This window comes from Salmo salar, chromosome 28 (genome assembly GCF_965601325.2).
Source record: "Salmo salar chromosome 28, fSalSal1, whole genome shotgun sequence".
NCBI lineage: Eukaryota > Metazoa > Chordata > Actinopteri > Salmoniformes > Salmonidae > Salmo > Salmo salar.
The window spans coordinates 42,188,212-42,207,759 of NC_138318.1; the positions used below are offsets into that span (position 1 = coordinate 42,188,212).

General features: G+C 47.7%; 1 protein-coding gene across 1 annotated transcript in view; it reads left to right on the forward strand.

Annotated features, from left to right (window-relative positions):
* Nucleotides 1–7,879: 7,879 nt before the first annotated feature.
* LOC106589996 (protein jagged-1b) overlaps nt 7,880–19,548 on the forward strand; it is a 166,173-nt gene continuing 154,504 nt past the window's right edge. The window contains exons 1-2 of the mRNA XM_082970599.1: nt 7,880–8,257; nt 8,855–9,160. Coding sequence (XP_082826725.1) covers nt 8,180–8,257; nt 8,855–9,160 — 384 coding nt within the window. The 5' untranslated portion in view covers nt 7,880–8,179. The remainder of the gene's footprint in view (nt 8,258–8,854; nt 9,161–19,548) is intronic.

Consider the following 19,548-nt stretch of genomic DNA (forward strand, 5'->3'; position numbering starts at 1 on the left):
CACAGCTAGCATGACACAATGTTGACATTACTAAAGTTACTGTGATCATCGCTCTCTGTCTCTCCCACTCTCACTTTCACTCACTCACACACACACACACATTTCCTGTCTTTAACTAAACATACATCAAAATGTCAAAACATTAGCTAGCTATTTTTTAGCTACAACAGGTAAAAATGGAAACTGACCATGTCCATGGAGGATTTGCCAGAGAGTAAAATGTTAGCTAGCTAAAATTTACCAGCTAAATTCTGCTAATGTTAGCTAGCTAGCAAATTTTTTCTTGACATTCTTCTCGCCAACAAACCAACGCTTTACTCATCAAAGTAAAACAAGAACGCAGAAGAACAGGGATTACCACTCAGCAGTCAAATATTATTTTATTTTTGGTGAACATTGCGAGAAACTATCGTTGTTTCCCAGCTAGTTTGTTGTGCATCCTACTGGGCACTCTGTCCCATCTGCCGTATGGAATGTTGACCGCTCTGTCCCATCTGCCGTATGGAATGTTGACCGCTCTGTCCCATCTGCCGTATGGAATGTTGGCCACTCTGTCCCATCTACCGTATGGAATGTTGACCGCTCTGTCCCAACTACCGTATGGAATGTTGACTGCTCTGTCCCATCATCCGTATGGAATGTTGACCGCTCTGTCCCATCAACCGTATGGAATGTTGACCGCTCTGTCCCAACTACCGTATGGAATGTTGACCGCTCTGTCCCATCTTCCGTATGGAATGTTGACCGCTCTGTCCCAACTACCGTATGGAATGTTGACCGCTCTGTCCCATCTTCCGTATGGAATGTTGACCGCTCTGTCCCATCATCCGTATGGAATGTTGACCGCTCTGTCCCATCTGCCGTATGGAATGTTGACCGCTCTGTCCCATCATCCGTATGGAATGTTGACCGCTCTGTCCCAACTTCCGTATGGAATGTTGACCGCTCTGTCCCAACTTCCGTATGGAATGTTGACCGCTCTGTCCCAACTACCGTATGGAATGTTGACCGCTCTGTCCCATCTGCCGTATGGAATGTTGACCGCTCTGTCCCATCATCCGTATGGAATGTTGACCGCTCTGTCCCATCTTCCGTATGGAATGTTGACCGCTCTGTCCCATCTGCCGTATGGAATGTTGACCGCTCTGTCCCAACTACCGTATGGAATGTTGACCGCTCTGTCCCAACTACCGTATGGAATGTTGACCGCTCTGTCCCATCTTCCGTATGGAATGTTGACCGCTCTGTCCCATCATCCGTATGGAATGTTGACCGCTCTGTCCCATCTGCCGTATGGAATGTTGACCGCTCTGTCCCATCATCCGTATGGAATGTTGACCGCTCTGTCCCATCTGCCGTATGGAATGTTGACCGCTCTGTCCCATCATCCGTATGGAATGTTGACCGCTCTGTCCCAACTTCCGTATGGAATGTTGACCGCTCTGTCCCATCTTCCGTATGGAATGTTGACCGCTCTGTCCCAACTTCCGTATGGAATGTTGACCGCTCTATCCCAACTTCCGTATGGAATGTTGACCGCTCTGTCCCATCATCCGTATGGAATGTTGACCGCTCTGTCCCATCTGCCGTATGGAATGTTGACCGCTCTGTCCCATCATCCGTATGGAATGTTGACCGCTCTGTCCCATCTGCCGTATGGAATGTTGACCGCTCTGTCCCATCATCTGTATGGAATGTTGACCGCTCTGTCCCAACTTCCGTATGGAATGTTGACCGCTCTGTCCCATCTTCCGTATGGAATGTTGACCGCTCTGTCCCAACTTCCGTATGGAATGTTGACCGCTCTATCCCAACTTCCGTATGGAATGTTGACCGCTCTGTCCCAACTTCCGTATGGAATGTTGACCGATGGGCTTGAGCAAGCAGGTTGTGAGGACAGGTCAGCTCAGTGAGGACAGGTCAGCTCAGTGAGGACAGGTCAGCTCAGTGAGGACAGGACAGGACAGGACAGGACAGGACATAAAAACAGAACTAGGGACAGCCACCGTGTCTGGCTCAGTGTGCTGTCAAGCATGCAGGACTAGGGCTGAAGGGGTTAAGGTTAAGGGAACCACAGGGAACGTGTTTGACCATGTGAACAGGTTGAGTAGCAGACTTAAAAGGAGTCCTAGATCCCTGGATACCCTTAAAGGCCCACAGGCCATTGGTGGGATTGTCACCATATCCACATTAAAACTCTGGAGGAGATTATCACCACGGTCTCAGAGGAGTGGAGGCGGCATAGCCCTCTCTCTAAGCTTCATGACGACTACTCAGAGAGAGCGGGTGAGGTGCAGGAACAGAGACAGAGGGAGAGAAATAGGGAGGGAAAGGGAGATTAGGTAACATGCTTTATCTAAAGTGTCCCCCCCCCCCACCCCCCCACCCCCCCACCCACCCACCCACCCACCAGCTCCCTACTGAAACTAACACAATCCTGAGCTGAGCCAAGGCAAACTAACAAACCCCTCCCCATCCTCCTCAAACTCACCAATCAAAAGAAAACGAGATGAGAACCGCCTCTGGGAAGGTCATGGGGGGCAGCTAGCCCCCCCCCCCCCCCCTTTCCTTTCCTTTCACAACCCCTGTCTGTCAGTCAGTCTGACGGGACAAACCACCACCGCCGTCAGAATGGAAATGGGCGTATAATTAGGGCCAGTCCTTTGACGAGAGATCTCCAGTCTCCAGAGGGTTAAGAGTTAGGCAAATGAACCCTTATTACAGAAAGAAAAGGGTGTTTAAATTAGATGGGTAACCTGAGAAGCCAACAGGGCTACAGGAGAAGAATGTCCAGAGGGTATTAAAAGGAGAGGAGACAAAGAGGAAACGTCCTATAGGCTACCATTAACCTTCAACCTCACGGACAGGAAATTGCAAACAATCTACATTTTTTTTGTGGTACACTTCCTTCTAGCTTTTGAACTCTATTCATTTACATGCAATGCTGGGATATAATGTATATAATATAATATATTGAGCAAAACCAACATGTTTGGTTAGATTTTTTAAGATACGAGATATTTTCCATGCTTCCTCACTTTACTGGGTTGGTAGGACGAGTCTTCTCTCAATCAGACAATAACAGACAGCAGCGATCATCACTCATCTTCAGCTTCCAATCCTCCCAATTATTTTATTTAACCTTTATTTAACTAGGCAAGTCAGTTGAGAACAAATTCTTATTTACAATGACGGCCTACCACAATCTCATCTCAAGCTTCCAATGCTCCCTCCACTTCAGCTTCCAATGATCCCTCCACTCCAGCTTCCGATGATCCCTCCACTTCAGCTTCCAATGATCCCTCCACTCCAGCTTCCAATGATCCCTCCACTCCAGCTTCCAATCCTCCCTCGTCTCAAGCTTCCAATCCTCCCTCATCTCAAGCTTCCAATCCTCCCTTATCTCCAGCTTGCGGGATCTATCAGGGCAGTGACAATGCCGATCAGCAGTCAAGGATTAGGATCACACTACACTAGACTGTAGTCCTGGAGGGCTCCACTGTGTATTGATCCCACTAGACTAGACTGTAGTCCTGGAGGGCTCCACTGTGTATTGATCCCACTAGACTGTAGTCCTGGAGGGCTCCACTGTGTATTGATCCCACTAGACTGTAGTCCTGGAGGGCTCCACTGTGTATTGATCCCACTAGACTGTAGTCCTGGAGGGCCCCACTGTATTGATCCTACTAGACTGTAGTCCTGGAGGGCCCCACTGTATTGATCCTACTAGACTGTAGTCCTGGAGGGCTCCACTGTGTATTGATCCCACTACACTAGACTGTAGTCCTGGAGGGCTCCACTGTGTATTGATCCCACTAGACTGTAGTCCTGGAGGGCCCCACTGTATTGATCCTACTAGACTGTAGTCCTGGAGGGCTCCACTGTGTATTGATCCCACTAGACTGTAGTCCTGGAGGGCTCCACTGTGTATTGATCCCACTAGACTAGACTGTAGTCCTGGAGGGCTCCACTGTGTATTGATCCCACTAGACTGTAGTCCTGGAGGGCTCCACTGTGTATTGATCCCACTAGACTGTAGTCCTGGAGGGCTCCACTGTGTATTGATCCCACTAGACTGTAGTCCTGGAGGGCCCCACTGTATTGATCCTACTAGACTGTAGTCCTGGAGGGCCCCACTGTATTGATCCTACTAGACTGTAGTCCTGGAGGGCTCCACTGTGTATTGATCCCACTACACTAGACTGTAGTCCTGGAGGGCTCCACTGTGTATTGATCCCACTAGACTGTAGTCCTGGAGGGCCCCACTGTATTGATCCTACTAGACTGTAGTCCTGGAGGGCCCCACTGTATTGATCCTACTAGACTGTAGTCCTGGAGGGCTCCACTGTGTATTGATCCCACTACATTAGACTGTAGTCCTGGAGGGCTCCACTGTGTATTGATCCCACTACACTAGACTGTAGTCCTGGAGGGCTCCACTGTGTTTTGATCCTACTAGACTGTAGTCCTGGAGGGCTCCACTGTATTGATCCCACTACACTAGACTGTAGTCCTGGAGGGCTCCACTGTGTATTGATCCCACTAGACTGTGGTCCTGGAGGGCCCCACTGTGTATTGATCCCACTACACTAGACTGTAGTCCTGGAGGGCTCCACTGTGTATTGATCCCACTAGACTGTAGTCCTGGAGGGCTCCACTGTGTATTGATCCTACTAGACTGTAGTCCTGGAGGGCTCCACTGTATTGATCCCACTACACTAGACTGTAGTCCTGGAGGGCTCCACTGTGTATTGATCCCACTAGACTGTGGTCCTGGAGGGCCCCACTGTGTATTGATCCCACTACACTAGACTGTAGTCCTGGAGGGCTCCACTGTGTATTGATCCCACTAGACTGTAGTCCTGGAGGGCTCCACTGTGTATTGATCCCACTAGACTGTAGTCCTGGAGGGTTCCACTGTGTATTGATCCCACTAGACTGTAGTCCTGGAGGGCTCCACTGTGTATTGATCCCACTAGACTGTAGTCCTGGAGGGCCCCACTGTGTATTGATCCCACTACACTAGACTGTAGTCCTGGAGGGCTCCACTGTGTATTGATCCCACTAGACTGTAGTCCTGGAGGGCTCCACTGTGTATTGATCCCACTAGACTGTAGTCCTGGAGGGCTCCACTGTGTATTGATCCCACTAGACTGTAGTCCTGGAGGGTTCCACTGTGTATTGATCCCACTAGACTGTAGTCCTGGAGGGCTCCACTGTGTATTGATCCCACTAGACTGTAGTCCTGGAGGGCCCCACTGTGTATTGATCCCACTACACTAGACTGTAGTCCTGGAGGGCTCCACTGTGTATTGATCCCACTAGACTGTAGTCCTGGAGGGCTACACTGTGTATTGATCCCACTAGACTGTAGTCCTGGAGGGCTCCACTGTGTATTGATCCCACTAGACTGTAGTCCTGGAGGGTTCCACTGTGTATTGATCCCACTAGACTGTAGTCCTGGAGGGCTCCACTGTGTATTGATCCCACTAGACTGTAGTCCTGGAGGGCCCCACTGTGTATTGATCCCACTACACTAGACTGTAGTCCTGGAGGGCTCCACTGTGTATTGATCCCACTAGACTGTAGTCCTGGAGGGCCCCACTGTGTATTGTTACAGTATGTTGGTTTATCATCCTTGCCTTTTACTCAGAGACTGATCGGGCCCTGGGTAACAAGTTGTATGGAAGCTCTCATTAACATGAATTGGTGGAATTGATCGATGTAGTGTCCCTGAATCACCAGGACTGTGAATCATTCTCATTCTATGGTCTTCTAGCCTGTGTTGGGCTGCAGTTACAATACAGTACCACTCCAGAAGGATCATCTAATGTGGACCATGGGAACAATGATGACATCCTGGTAGTTTTGGTTCAGCAGATGGAGAAATGGATGAATCATACAGAGACCCATTTAGAACCACACACTCATGACCCATTTAGAACCACACACTCATGACCCATTTAGAACCACACACTCATGACCCATTTAGAACCACACACCCAAGACCCATTTAGAACCACACATCCAAGACCCATTTAGAACCACACACCCAAGACCCATTTAGAACCACACATCCATGACCCATTTAGAACCACACATCCATGACCCATTTAGAACCACACACCCAAGACCCATTTAGAACCACACACCCCAAGACCCATTTAGAACCACACACCCCAAGACCCATTTAGAACCACACATCCAAGACCCATTTAGAACCACACACCCAAGACCCATTTAGAACCACACACCCATGACCCATTTAGAACCACACACCCAAGACCCATTTAGAACCACACATCCATGACCCATTTAGAACCACACACCCAAGACCCATTTAGAACCACACACCCCAAGACCCATTTAGAACCACACACCCCAAGACCCATTTAGAACCACACTCCCCAAGACCCATTTAGAACCACACACCCAAGACCCATTTAGAACCACACACCCAAGACCCATTTAGAACCACACACCCAAGACCCATTTAGAACCACACTCCCCAAGACCCATTTAGAACCACACACCCCAAGACCCATTTAGAACCACACTCCCCAAGACCCATTTAGAACCACACACCCAAGACCCATTTAGAACCACACACCCCAAGACCCATTTAGAACCACACATCCATGACCCATTTAGAACCACACACCCAAGACCCATTTAGAACCACACACCCCAAGACCCATTTAGAACCACACTCCCCAAGACCCATTTAGAACCACACATCCAAGACCCATTTAGAACCACACACCCAAGACCCATTTAGAACCACACTCCCATGACCCATTTAGAACCACACTCCCCAAGACCCATTTAGAACCACACACCCAAGACCCATTTAGAACCACACACTCATGTCTGACAACACAAGACGATTGACCCATTATGTGTCAGTCTAACCAGAACAAGAGCCTTTAACATGCTATATGACACCAAGAGGAGCCTAAAAGGACTTTATAGAAGATAAGAGGAGCCTAAAAGGACTTTATAGAAGATAAGAGGAGCCTAAAAGGACTTTATAGAAGATAAGAGGAGCCTAAAAGGACTTTATAGAAGATAAGAGGAGCCTAAAAGGACTTTATAGAAGATAAGAGGAGCCTAAAAGGACTTTATAGAAGATAAGAGGGGCCTAAAAGGACTTTATAGAAGATAAGAGGAGCCTAAAATGACTTTATAGAAGATAAGAGGAGCCTAAAAGGACTTTATAGAAGATAAGAGGAGCCTAAAAGGACTTTATAGAAGATAAGAGGAGCCTAAAAGGACTTTATAGAAGATAAGAGGAGCCTAAAAGGACTTTATAGAAGATAAGAGGAGCCTAAAAGGACTTTATAGAAGATAAGAGGAGCCTAAAAGGACTTTATAGAAGATAAGAGGAGCCTAAAAGGACTTTATAGAAGATAAGAGGAGCCTAAAAGGACTTTATAGAAGATAAGAGGAGCCTAAAAGGACTTTATAGAAGATAAGAGGAGCCTAAAAGGCTTGACAAACAACACTCATCATAGGCCAGACACACTGATTCTTTAGACATGATCAGTATTCCACATCACAAATAACAAATAATGTGCCAGAAACGGGGAATTTTTCCAAGTTTATTTTCTACATAATCTGAATTCTCAGACTCACTCATGGGGATAATTCATCTGTTTAACACACATATTTTTTAAATAACATGTTAAATATGCAGCCAAAGTTATCCACAACACATTTTGAATTCATAACGTACGTTTTGCAAATTCGTAAAATACTGTACGAATTGCGATTTGTAACTGTAGATTAGAACAAGGCTACTTAAAATGCAACAAAGAGGCGTAGTCTTCTACTCCTTGTCTCATGAACATATGTAAAGTCATCGCTGTACCCAGTCACTGTCTGTGTAGTTAGGACAAGCGTTCAGATCAGTTGTGGATAGACAGAGTATACCAACCTGCAAATAAAGAAAGAAAGAAAGAAATGGATAGCAAAGGAATATAACGATACGAACTAACTAGAAGAATTTGAGCAGACAGACGAAAAAGGAAGCATTTAAAAAAAAAAAATTAATTTGTGTTGTAAAGCTGTGTCTTGTTCTCTACTCTGTGCATGTTTACGCTGGAGAAGTGCATTGGTGCTTTTAACCGGACAGACGCGGTGTAGTTTCCTAGCGGAGCGACAAGACAACACCGGAGGCATGATTTTGAGACTGGGCTCGGTTGTTGACGTTGCTGTTTTTTGCTTCCATGCGTTATTGTTGTGGTTTTATGCAAAGGTATGTGGATTACTTTACCGTTTAGTGGAATATGCCCAGAGGTCTACTATGGACGCATTGATTCTTCAGTATGATACTTTGATTTCGGCTGGCTAAAACATCATGTTCAGAGTGTGTGTGTGTGTGTGTGTGTGTGTGTGTGTGTGTGTGGGGGGGGGGGGGGGAATGTATAGTTAGTCTATAAATTGTATGGTTGTTTGTGTTTTTATTTATTGTTGGCCTGCATTGATCGGGTGTAACCCTCTTTCACCAAATCCGATTTGAGCTTTGCCCCGTCAAATGTGCTAACAAGTCAGATTTAGTTGTTTTCTTCCGACAACTTTATGTCTCAATTAGTCTGCTATATGATCCATAGTTTACATCGTTTTGTAGAGGCGCTTGCAACAATGTTTTTTGAGTTTTTATAACTGACTATTTATCATCGCATCATTTTCAGTTTGCTTCGCTGAGATTTTTAACTCCACGATATGTGTAATTCTCAACTACAGTCTGCTTTTATAGTTTCCTGCAAAGTAAACCGTATGTCTGAGCCGTTACATGGTCACTCGGTCAATGTCCAGCGGTTTCACCGTTTCCTTCGTTCTACTTTACCAACAGGTGGCCGAGGGAACAGGACAATTCGAGTTGGAAATCTTATCTATGAACAACCGGAACGGAGAGCTTCTTAACGGGCAGTGTTGTGACGGTTCACGGATCGCCGGGGATCGGAAATGCAGGATGGATGAGTGTGATACGTATTTTAAAGTGTGTTTGAAGGAATACCAGTCGCGGGTCTCGGCTGCGGGTCCTTGCAGCTTCGGGTCCGGGTCTACGCCTGTCCTGGGAGGGAATGGATTTTCTTTGAAGAGCTCTAAGAAGAATGAAAGATCCAGGATAGTTTTGCCGTTCAGTTTCGCCTGGCCAGTAAGTAACTATCTTAGACTTCTTCTGTGACCTAAAATAATTAGTCTAGACTGTTAAAACAGGCTAACCATAATATTTTTTGGGGTAAAAAAAATAATTATTAAAAAAAATACGAAAAGGATTGTATTGTCTCCACGTGTTATGTGGTGGTGTAACCTTAGCAGTGTTGTATTTGCAATAACAAATAATAATAATAACTTCTTCTGTGACCTAAAATAATTAGTCTAGACTGTTAAAACAGGCTAACCATAATATTTTTTTTTTTATACTGCTAATCAATCACTTGTCTAGTCCATTTAGAATGAAACATAGTGAATGATACCCTGTACGAAAAAAATGAAAAAAATGTTATGAAATGTTTGAATTCACTACTGCAAGTGGCTCTGGATAAGAGCGTCTGCTAAATGACTAAAAATGAAAATGTAAATTAATGTTGCTTATTGTCTGTCAACCTACCTACCATTTAAGTTATTTGACACACACAGCGTCCTCATTAGCTAATTCATCAGACCACAGGTGTGAAATTGTCATTTGTTTTCTACATGGAGAAATCCACGATTTTAAATTATGCCAGTCATTATTATGCTAGAATTATTGCGAGCATACAGTACGATGAAGTTTTATTTTTATTTATTCATTCAGAGTATCGTTTTTCCAATAACATCTGGCAGAGGTGGCCCAATGGAGTTCTGTTATCCAGCTGGCCCCAAGTTCTCAGAACTAATTCGTTATCCAGCTGGCCCCATGTTGTTAGTATTCCACCCTGTATTCAGCTGGCCCCATGTTGTTAGTATTCCACCCTGTATCCAGCTGGCCCCATGTTGTTAGTATTCCACCCTGTATTCAGCTGGCCCCATGTTGTTAGTATTCCACCCTGTATTCAGCTGGCCCCATGTTGTTAGTATTCCACCCTGTATTCAGCTGGCCCCATGTTGTTAGTATTCCACCCTGTATCCAGCTGGCCCCATGTTGTTAGTATTCCACCCTGTATCCAGCTGGCCCCATGTTGTTAGTATTCCACCCTGTATCCAGCTGGCCCCATGTGTGTTAGTATTCAGCTGGCCCCATGTTGTTAGTATTCCACCCTGTATCCAGCTGGCCCCATGTTGTTTGTATTCCACCCTGTATTCAGCTGGCCCCATGTTGTTAGTATTCCACCCTGTATTCAGCTGGCCCCATGTTGTTAGTATTCCACCCTGTATCCAGCTGGCCCCATGTTGTTTGTATTCCACCCTGTATTCAGCTGGCCCCATGTTGTTAGTATTCCACCCTGTATTCAGCTGGCCCCATGTTGTTAGTATTCCACCCTGTATCCAGCTGGCCCCATGTTGTTTGTATTCCACCCTGTATTCAGCTGGCCCCATGTTGTTAGTATTCCACCCTGTATTCAGCTGGCCCCATGTTGTTAGTATTCCACCCTGTATCCAGCTGGCCCCATGTTGTTAGTATTCCACCCTGTATCCAGCTGGCCCCATGTTGTTAGTATTCCACCCTGTATCCAGCTGGCCCCATGTTGTTAGTATTCCACCCTGTATCCAGCTGGCCCCATGTTGTTAGTATTCCACCCTGTATTCAGCTGGCCCCATGTTGTTAGTATTCCACCCTGTATCCAGCTGGCCCCATGTTGTTAGTATTCCACCCTGTATTCAGCTGGCCCCATGTTGTTAGTATTCCACCCTGTATTCAGCTGGCCCCATGTTGTTAGTATTCCACCCTGTATTCAGCTGGCCCCATGTTGTTTGTATTCCATCCTGTATCCAGCTGGCCCCATGTTGTTAGTATTCCACCCTGTATTCAGCTGGCCCCATGTTGTTAGTATTCCACCCTGTATCCAGCTGGCCCCATGTTGTTAGTATTCCACCCTGTATCCAGCTGTCCCCATGTTGTTAGTATTCCACCCTGTATTCAGCTGGCCCCATGTTGTTAGTATTCCACCCTGTATCCAGCTGGCCCCATGTTGTTTGTATTCCATCCTGTATCCAGCTGGCCCCATGTGTGTTAGTATTCAGTTGGCCCTATGTTGTTAGTATTCCACCCTGTATCCAGCTGGTCCCATGTTGTTAGTATTCCACCCTGTATTCTGCTGGTCCCATGTTGTTAGTATTCCACCCTGTATTCAGCTGGCCCCATGTTGTTAGTATTCCACCCTGTATTCAGCTGGCCCCATGTTGTTAGTATTCCACCCTGTATCCAGCTGGCCCCATGTTGTTAGTATTCCACCCTGTATCCAGCTGGCCCCATGTTTTTAGTATTCTACCCTGTATCCAGCTGGTCCCATGTTGTTAGTATTCCACCTTGTATCCAGCTGGCCCCATTTTATTAGTATTCCACCCTGTATCCAGCTGGCCCCGTGTTTGTTTGTATTCCACCCTGTATCCAGCTGGCCCCATGTTTGTTTGTATTCCACCCTGTATCCAGCTGGCCCCATGTTTTTATTATTCTACCCTGTATCCAGCTGGCCCCATGTTTTTTTATTCCACCCTGTATCCAGCTGGCCCCATGTTGTTAGTATTCCACCCTGTATCCAGCTGGCCCCATGTTGTTAGTATTCCACCCTGTTTTCAGCTGGCCCCATGTTGTTAGTATTCCACCCTGTATCCAGCTGGCCCCAAGTATTAGTATTCCACCCTGTATCCAGCTGGCGCCAAGTATTAGTATTCCACCCTGTATCCAGCTGGTCCCATGTTGTTAGTATTCCACCCTGTATTCAGCTGGTCCCATGTTGTTAGTATTCCACCCTGTATCCAGCTGGCCCCATGTTGTTATTAATCTACCCTGTTTTCAGCTGGCCCCATGCTGTTAGTATTCCACCCTGTATTCAGCTGGCCCCATGTTGTTAGTATTCCATCCTGTAACCAGCTGGCCCCATGTTGTTAGTATTCCACCCTGTATCCAGCTGGCCCCATGTTGTTAGTATTCCACCCTGTATTCAGCTGGCCCCATGTTGTTAGTATTCCACCCTGTATCCAGCTGGCCCCATGTTGTTAGTATTCCACCCTGTATCCAGCTGGCCCCATGTTGTTAGTATTCCACCCTGTATTCAGCTGGCCCCATGTTGTTAGTATTCCACCCTGTATTCAGCTGGCCCCATGTTGTTAGTATTCCACCCTGTATCCAGCTGGCCCCATGTTGTTAGTATTCCACCCTGTATCCAGCTGGCCCCATGTTGTTAGTATTCCACCCTGTATTCAGCTGGCCCCATGTTGTTAGTATTCCACCCTGTATCCAGCTGGCCCCATGTTGTTAGTATTCCACCCTGTATTCAGCTGGCCCCATGTTGTTAGTATTCCACCCTGTATTCAGCTGGCCCCATGTTGTTAGTATTCCACCCTGTATCCAGCTGGCCCCATGTTGTTAGTATTCCATCCTGTATCCAGCTGGCCCCATGTTGTTAGTATTCCACCCTGTATCCAGCTGGCCCCATGTTGTTAGTATTCCACCCTGTTTCCAGCTGGCCCCATGTTGTTAGTATTCCACCCTGTATTCAGCTGGCCCCATGTTGTTAGTATTCCACCCTGTATCCAGCTGGCCCCATGTTGTTAGTATTCCACCCTGTATCCAGCTGGCCCCATGTTGTTAGTATTCCACCCTGTATTCAGCTGGCCCCATGTTGTTAGTATTCCACCCTGTATTCAGCTGGCCCCATGTTGTTAGTATTCCACCCTGTATTCAGCTGGCCCCATGTTGTTAGTATTCCACCCTGTATTCAGCTGGCCCCATGTTGTTAGTATTCCACCCTGTATTCAGCTGGCCCCATGTTGTTAGTATTCCACCCTGTATTCAGCTGGCCCCATGTTGTTAGTATTCCACCCTGTATTCAGCTGGCCCCATGTTGTTAGTATTCCACCCTGTATTCAGCTGGCCCCATGTTGTTAGTATTCCACCCTGTATTCAGCTGGCCCCATGTTGTTAGTATTCCACCCTGTATCCAGCTGGCCCCATGTTGTTAGTATTCCACCCTGTATCCAGCTGGCCCCATGTTGTTAGTATTCCACCCTGTATCCAGCTGGCCCCATGTTGTTAGTATTCCACCCTGTATTCAGCTGGCCCCATGTTGTTAGTATTCCATCCTGTATCCAGCTGTCCCCATGTTGTTTGTATTCCATCCTGTATCCAGCTGGTCCCATGTTGTTAGTATTCCACCCTGTATCCAGCTGGCCCCATGTTGTTTGTATTCCATCCTGTATCCAGCTGGCCCCATGTGTGTTAGTATTCAGTTGGCCCTATGTTGTTAGTATTCCACCCTGTATCCAGCTGGCCCCATGTTGTTAGTATTCCACCCTGTATCCAGCTGGCCCCATGTTGTTAGTATTCCACCCTGTATCCAGCTGGTCCCATGTTGTTAGTATTCCACCCTGTATTCTGCTGGTCCCATGTTGTTAGTATTCCACCCTGTATCCAACTGGCCCCATGTTGTTAGTATTCCACCCTGTATCCAGCTGGCCCCATGTTTTTAGTATTCTACCCTGTATCCAGCTGGTCCCATGTTGTTAGTATTCCACCTTGTATCCAGCTGGCCCCATTTTATTAGTATTCCACCCTGTATCCAGCTGGCCCCGTGTTTGTTTGTATTCCACCCTGTATCCAGCTGGCCCCATGTTTGTTTGTATTCCACCCTGTATCCAGCTGGCCCCATGTTTTTATTATTCTACCCTGTATCCAGCTGGCCCCATGTTTTTTTATTCCACCCTGTATCCAGCTGGCCCCATGTTGTTAGTATTCCACCCTGTATCCAGCTGGCCCCATGTTGTTAGTATTCCACCCTGTTTTCAGCTGGCCCCATGTTGTTAGTATTCCACCCTGTATCCAGCTGGCCCCAAGTATTAGTATTCCACCCTGTATCCAGCTGGCGCCAAGTATTAGTATTCCACCCTGTATCCAGCTGGTCCCATGTTGTTAGTATTCCACCCTGTATTCAGCTGGTCCCATGTTGTTAGTATTCCACCCTGTATCCAGCTGGCCCCATGTTGTTATTAATCTACCCTGTTTTCAGCTGGCCCCATGCTGTTAGTATTCCACCCTGTATTCAGCTGGCCCCATGTTGTTAGTATTCCACCCTGTAACCAGCTGGCCCCATGTTGTTAGTATTCCACCCTGTATCCAGCTGGCCCCATGTTGTTAGTATTCCACCCTGTATTCAGCTGGCCCCATGTTGTTAGTATTCCACCCTGTATCCAGCTGGCCCCATGTTGTTAGTATTCCACCCTGTATCCAGCTGGCCCCATGTTGTTAGTATTCCACCCTGTATTCAGCTGGCCCCATGTTGTTAGTATTCCACCCTGTATTCAGCTGGCTCCATGTTGTTAGTATTCCACCCTGTATTCAGCTGGCCCCATGTTGTTAGTATTCCACCCTGTATTCAGCTGGCCCCATGTTGTTAGTATTCCACCCTGTATCCAGCTGGCCCCATGTTGTTAGTATTCCACCCTGTATTCAGCTGGCCCCATGTTGTTAGTATTCCACCCTGTATTCAGCTGGCCCCATGTTGTTAGTATTCCACCCTGTATCCAGCTGGCCCCATGTTGTTAGTATTCCATCCTGTATCCAGCTGGCCCCATGTTGTTAGTATTCCACCCTGTATCCAGCTGGCCCCATGTTGTTAGTATTCCACCCTGTATCCAGCTGGCCCCATGTTGTTAGTATTCCACCCTGTATTCAGCTGGCCCCATGTTGTTAGTATTCCACCCTGTATCCAGCTGGCCCCATGTTGTTAGTATTCCACCCTGTATTCAGCTGGCCCCATGTTGTTAGTATTCCACCCTGTATTCAGCTGGCCCCATGTTGTTAGTATTCCACCCTGTATTCAGCTGGCCCCATGTTGTTAGTATTCCACCCTGTATCCAGCTGGCCCCATGTTGTTAGTATTCCACCCTGTATTCAGCTGGCCCCATGTTGTTAGTATTCCACCCTGTATTCAGCTGGCCCCATGTTTTTAGTATTCCACCCTGTATCCAGCTGGCCCCATGTTGTTAGTATTCCACCCTGTATCCAGCTGGCCCCATGTTTTTTTATTCCACCCTGTATCCAGCTGGCCCCATGTTTTCAGAAGACCCTTTGATCACGTCCGTTTTGGTTCCCAACTCTCAATTCTTACACTGTAAATAAAAGTCATGTTGTGACAGGGACTCTGGTTTGGTGTTATGTTGTGTGGGAGATTGTGGTTTACTAACCACAGCGTTGATATGAACATGAGACAGTAAACAACATGTGGTATGACCCTAGTCTTGCCTGGCAGACTCAGAGCGCTCCACTAATTTCAAAATACTCAAATACAGCCGCTGTGGTGCTAAATGCATATCTCGGTGATTAGAAGAAAAAAAAAAGATCTACATTTGGGACAGTTTGTAGTTTTCAGAAGGCTTCCCTAGGCTGCCACCAACAGGATGCAGTAAGGTGGAACAGTCAGCCTGGCTTCCCTAGGCTGCCACCAACAGGATGCAGTAAGGTGGAACAGTGCTTCCCTAGGCTGCCACCAACAGGATGCAGTAAGGTGGAACAGTGCTTCCCTAGGCTGCCACCAACAGGATGCAGTAAGGTGGAACAGTCAGCCTGGCTTCCCTAGGCTGCCACCAACAGGATGCAGTAAGGTGGAACAGCCAGCCTGGCTTCCCTAGGCTGCCACCAACAGGATGCAGTAAGGTGGAACAGTCAGCCTGGCTTCCCTAGGCTGCCACCAACAGGATGCAGTAAGGTGGAACAGTCAGCCTGGCTTCCCTAGGCTGCCACCAACAGGATGCAGTAAGGTGGAACAGTCAGCTTGGCTTCCCTAGGCTGCCACCAACAGGATGCAGTAAGGTGGAACAGTGCTTCCCTAGGCTGCCACCAACAGGATGCAGTAAGGTGGAACAGCCAGCTTGGCTTCCCTAGGCTGCCACCAACAGGATGCAGTAAGGTGGAACAGTCAGCCTGGCTTCCCTAGGCTGCCACCGACAGGATGCAGTAAGGTGGAACAGTCAGCCTGGCTTCCCTAGGCTGCCACCAACAGGATGCAGTAAGGTGGAACAGCCAGCCTGGCTTCCCTAGGCTGCCACCAACAGGATGCAGTAAGGTGGAACAGTCAGCCTGGCTTCCCTAGGCTGCCACCAACAGGATGTAGTAAGGTGGAACAGCCAGCCTGGCTTCTCTAGGCTGCCACCAACAGGATGCAGTAAGGTGGAACAGTCAGCCTGGCTTCCCTAGGCTGCCAACAGGATGCAGTAAGGTGCATGATGGTGGTAGCCAGGGCCATTGAGCCTGTCTGTGTGTCTGTCTCTCTCTATTTCTGTCTCTCTGTTTCTGTCTCTCTCTCTCTCGGTCTCTCTGTCTCGGTCTCTCTGTCTCGGTCTCTCTGTCTGTCTGTCTCTGTATGGAAAGCATGGACCGCTGAATGTGTTTCAGTAAGGGATAATGGCTTTCTTAATAAGTTGTCTATATACTTACTGCAACTTTTAAGTCGTTTAGATCAAGATAGGTCAATGCTAAAGACGCTTTTGGTTGAGCTAGTTGTCTTTATACTGTCACAGCGTGTGGATGGATAGCCAGGGATATCCTCATTAAGTACAGCAGTGGCGTGTGGATGGATAACCAGAGATATCCTCATTAAGTACAGCGGTGGCGTGTGGATGGATAACCAGGGATATCCTCATTAAGTACAGCGGTGGCGTGTGGATGGATAACCAGAGATATCCTCATTAAGTACAGCGGTGGCGTGTGGATGGATAACCAGGGATATCCTCATTAAGTACAGCGGTGGTTATCCATCCACACTCCAGGGATATCCTCATTAACTACAGCGGTGGCGTGTGGATGGATAACCAGAGATATCCTCATTAAGTACAGCGGTGGCGTGTGGATGGATAACCAGGGATATCCTCATTAAGTACAGCGGTGGCGTGTGGATGGATAACCAGAGATATCCTCATTAAGTACAGCGGTGGCGTGTGGATGGATAACCAGGGATATCCTCATTAAGTACAGCGGTGGCGTGTGGATGGATAACCAGGGATATCCTCATTAAGTACAGCGGTGGCGTGTGGATGGATAACCAGGGATATCCTCATTAAGTACAGCGGTGGCGTGTGGATGGATAACCAGGGATATCCTCATTAACTACAGCGGTGGTTATCCATCCACACTCCAGGGATATCCTCATTAAGTACAGCGGTGGCGTGTGGATGGATAACCAGGGATATCCTCATTAAGTACAGCGGTGGTTATCCATCCACACTCCAGGGATATCCTCATTAAGTACAGCGGTGGCGTGTGGATGGATAACCAGGGATATCCTCATTAAGTACAGCGGTGGCGTGTGGATGGATAACCAGGGATATCCTCATTAAGTACAGCGGTGGTTATCCATCCACACTCCAGGGATATCCTCATTAAGTACAGCGGTGGCGTGTGGATGGATAACCAGAGATATCCTCATTAAGTACAGCGGTGGCGTGTGGATGGATAACCAGGGATATCCTCATTAAGTACAGCGGTGGCGTGTGGATGGATAACCAGGGATATCCTCATTAAGTACAGCGGTGGCGTGTGGATGGATAACCAGAGATATCCTCATTAAGTACAGCGGTGGCGTGTGGATGGATAACCAGGGATATCCTCATTAAGTACAGCGGTGGCGTGTGGATGGATAACCAGGGATATCCTCATTAAGTACAGCGGTGGCGTGTGGATGGATAACCAGGGATATCCTCATTAACTACAGCGGTGGCGTGTGGATGGATAACCAGGGATATCCTCATTAAGTACAGCGGTGGCGTGTGGATGGATAACCAGGGATATCCTCATTAACTACAGCGGTGGCGTGTGGATGGATAACCAGGGATATCCTCATTAAGTACAGCGGTGGCGTGTGGATGGATAACCAGGGATATCCTCATTAAGTACAGCGGTGGCGTGTGGATGGATAACCAGGGATATCCTCATTAAGTACAGCGGTGGCGTGTGGATGGATAACCAGGGATATCCTCATTAAGTACAGCGGTGGCGTGTGGATGGATAACCAGGGATATCCTCATTAAGTACAGCGGTGGCGTGTGGATGGATAACCAGGGATATCCTCATTAAGTACAGCGGTGGCGTGTGGATGGATAACCAGGGATATCCTCATTAAGTACAGCGGTGGCGTGTGGATGGATAACCAGGGATATCCTCATTAAGTACAGCGGTGGCGTGTGGATGGATAACCAGGGATATCCTCATTAAGTACAGCGGTGGCGTGTGGATGGATAACCAGGGATATCCTCATTAAGTACAGCGGTGGCGTGTGGATGGATAACCAGGGATATCCTCATTAAGTACAGCGGTGGTTATCCATCCACACTCCAGGGATATCCTCATTAAGTACAGCGGTGGCGTGTGGATGGATAACCAGGGATATCCTCATTAAGTACAGCGGTGGCGTGTGGATGGATAACCAGGGATATCCTCATTAAGTACAGCGGTGGTTATCCATCCACACTCCAGGGATATCCTCATTAAGTACAGCGGTGGCGTGTGGATGGATAACCAGGGATATCCTCATTAAGTACAGCGGTGGCGTGTGGATGGATAACCAGAGATATCCTCATTAAGTACAGCGGTGGCGTGTGGATGGATAACCAGGGATATCCTCATTAAGTACAGCGGTGGCGTGTGGATGGATAACCAGGGATATCCTCATTAAGTACAGCGGTGGCGTGTGGATGGATAACCAGGGATATCCTCATTAACTACAGCGGTGGCGTGTGGATGGATAACCAGGGATATCCTCATTAAGTACAGCGGTGGCGTGTGGATGGATAACCAGGGATATCCTCATTAACTACAGCGGTGGCGTGTGGATGGATAACCAGGGATATCCTCATTAAGTACAGCGGTGGCGTGTGGATGGATAACCAGGGATATCCTCATTAAGTACAGCGGTGGCGTGTGGATGGATAACCAGGGATATCCTCATTAAGTACAGCGGTGGCGTGTGGATGGATAACCAGGGATATCCTCATTAAGTACAGCGGTGGCGTGTGGATGGATAACCAGGGATATCCTCATTAAGTACAGCGGTGGCGTGTGGATGGATAACCAGGGATATCCTCATTAAGTACAGCGGTGGCGTGTGGATGGATAACCAGGGATATCCTCATTAAGTACAGCGGTGGCGTGTGGATGGATAACCAGGGATATCCTCATTAAGTACAGCGGTGGCGTGTGGATGGATAACCAGGGATATCCTCATTAAGTACAGCGGTGGCGTGTGGATGGATAACCAGGGATATCCTCATTAAGTACAGCGGTGGCGTGTGGATGGATAACCAGGGATATCCTCATTAAGTACAGCGGTGGCGTGTGGATGGATAACCAGGGATATCCTCATTAAGTACAGCGGTGGCGTGTGGATGGATAACCAGGGATATCCTCATTAA